This window comes from Buceros rhinoceros, unplaced genomic scaffold, assembly GCF_000710305.1.
Source record: "Buceros rhinoceros silvestris isolate BGI_N320 unplaced genomic scaffold, ASM71030v1 scaffold24267, whole genome shotgun sequence".
NCBI lineage: Eukaryota > Metazoa > Chordata > Aves > Bucerotiformes > Bucerotidae > Buceros > Buceros rhinoceros.
Genome location: NW_010421885.1, coordinates 3,540 through 5,323, shown reverse-complemented (window position 1 = coordinate 5,323; position 1,784 = coordinate 3,540). Strand labels below are relative to the sequence as shown.

The following is a 1,784-nucleotide window of genomic DNA, read 5'->3' as shown; positions in this document are numbered from 1 at the left end:
GTATATCGGTCCCTCGACCCTTAACAAAGACGTAGAAACTAATCCTTTTATTGCACGGGCCCAAGGCACCAATAGTTCACTGTATCTCTCTCCTACTCTGTTACATGTGAATCCACTTTGTAGACCCAATGACTGCCGGTCATTGGGCCAGGGGCTGTGCTTCGCCTTGCTCCTGGGGAACTGGGAAAGGCAGAAACAGAGAAAAGAGAGCATAATCAGTACAAAGTAAGAACGATTTTCATATCCTTGTTTTAATGATTAACACCACCAGGACAGTAAGGGTGAAGGAACATTTCCCAAACACACTGCAAATGTTCTGTGAGGTAAATCAAGCTTTTGGAGAAAAACAAGGTATTTCAATATTTAAACCAGTTGCTTGCAATTCTTAAACAGGAAGAGACTCTTGATGAACCTCAACTTTTTCACATTTCACCATTTTCTAGAAAAGGACCAAGGAACAGCTACTGTATGAAAGGATTTAAACAGATTGCCAGAGACCTCTCTTAGCTTTCATACAAAGTTACGGGCAATGGCCAATACTTTGGAGAACTCTCCTTCTCTCCGTCGCAAGATATAGGGTATTGGTGTTTTTATTCTAGTCCCTATTGGATTTCCATTGTCTTCTATGAGTACCACATTGTTGGAATCAAATCTAGGCGTCATGGTGGGGCCAGGCATCTTGTGCCCTACAATTAAAGCCTTCTTCTTTTCTCCTTTGATAGCCAGAAGGATCTTATCTCCTACTTTGCCAACTCCAGTCTTGTTATACACGTGGATACATTTTGGTGGCCGGTGGTACGGTGTGTTCCCCAAGGCACTGTTGTCCACCACTCGCACACGGGTGAGTTTCTGTATCGCTCGGCATGCTCCAGTGACACTAGCAAAAGACAGGAAAGAATGAGAGACAGTTCCCCTCAATAATCCTTGGAGAGCAAGGGCAAACCCAGCACAGGATCTTGACCCTGCACAAACCACTCGGAAGGCGCCAGCAACAGATACATACCATATGGGTGACACACTGACTGCATTCACTGTGCTCTTTGAAAGCCAGATGCTACTTTGGCCTTTGCACGCTCTTCACTAAATGCCAAACATAAAACAACCGTTTAGTCTAAAACACGACTAGGAGATGGCATGAAGAGTGGCTTATGTTTACTGGGCCTTTTAGCAACTGCAGATGATTCCATTCAACTTCAACTTACAAGCAAAAAAAAAAAAAGTGCTTGCTTCTGCTACAAAGAGGAAGCTAAGACTCAAGCCAGGCTCTTTCAGTCCTGTACGCAGACCCCAGCAATAAGGACTTTTCTGACCAACTTCATTTTCAGTGATGTCTATGAGGGGCTCCCCTGTTACTCTGTTCTCAGCAAGACCTCTGAGGTCCCCCTGTGGCTGTGCTAAGCTGCCACCAACTAGAATCTAATAGATCATCACCTTCTTCACTTGGGAGGAACCCAGAGAGGTGCAATCTCTTCTGCATCTGTTTGTTCTGAGGCATTATCAGGAGTAAAAAACTACAGAAATTAACTAAACGATACTAAGTTGTTAGATCTGACTCTGAATATGCTTGGGAGCAGCAGGATAAACTGAGAAATAATTCAACCTGTAAGGGATTATAGGAACAGCTATTCTTTTATCGAGTAAGCTCAAATTCAAGTGATTTGTTCCTTCTCTTCAAAGGATGCCCAAACACAGACCATTGGAAAAGCAGGAAGATCCTTTCTACTGCTAATCAACTGCGTCACAGTAAGGTACCAGAAATGTGCTGGCCAGACATTGCAGGAATG

At 43.7% G+C, this 1,784-nt stretch overlaps 1 protein-coding gene across 1 annotated transcript in view; it reads right to left on the bottom strand.

Moving 5' to 3' along the window:
- Positions 1-233: 233 nt before the first annotated feature.
- The window catches only part of MRPL14 (mitochondrial ribosomal protein L14), a 3,238-nt gene continuing 1,687 nt past the window's right edge, over positions 234-1,784 (bottom strand). Inside the window, exon 2 of the mRNA XM_010139857.1 lies at positions 234-877. Coding sequence (XP_010138159.1) covers positions 511-877 — 367 coding nt within the window. The 3' untranslated portion in view covers positions 234-510. The remainder of the gene's footprint in view (positions 878-1,784) is intronic.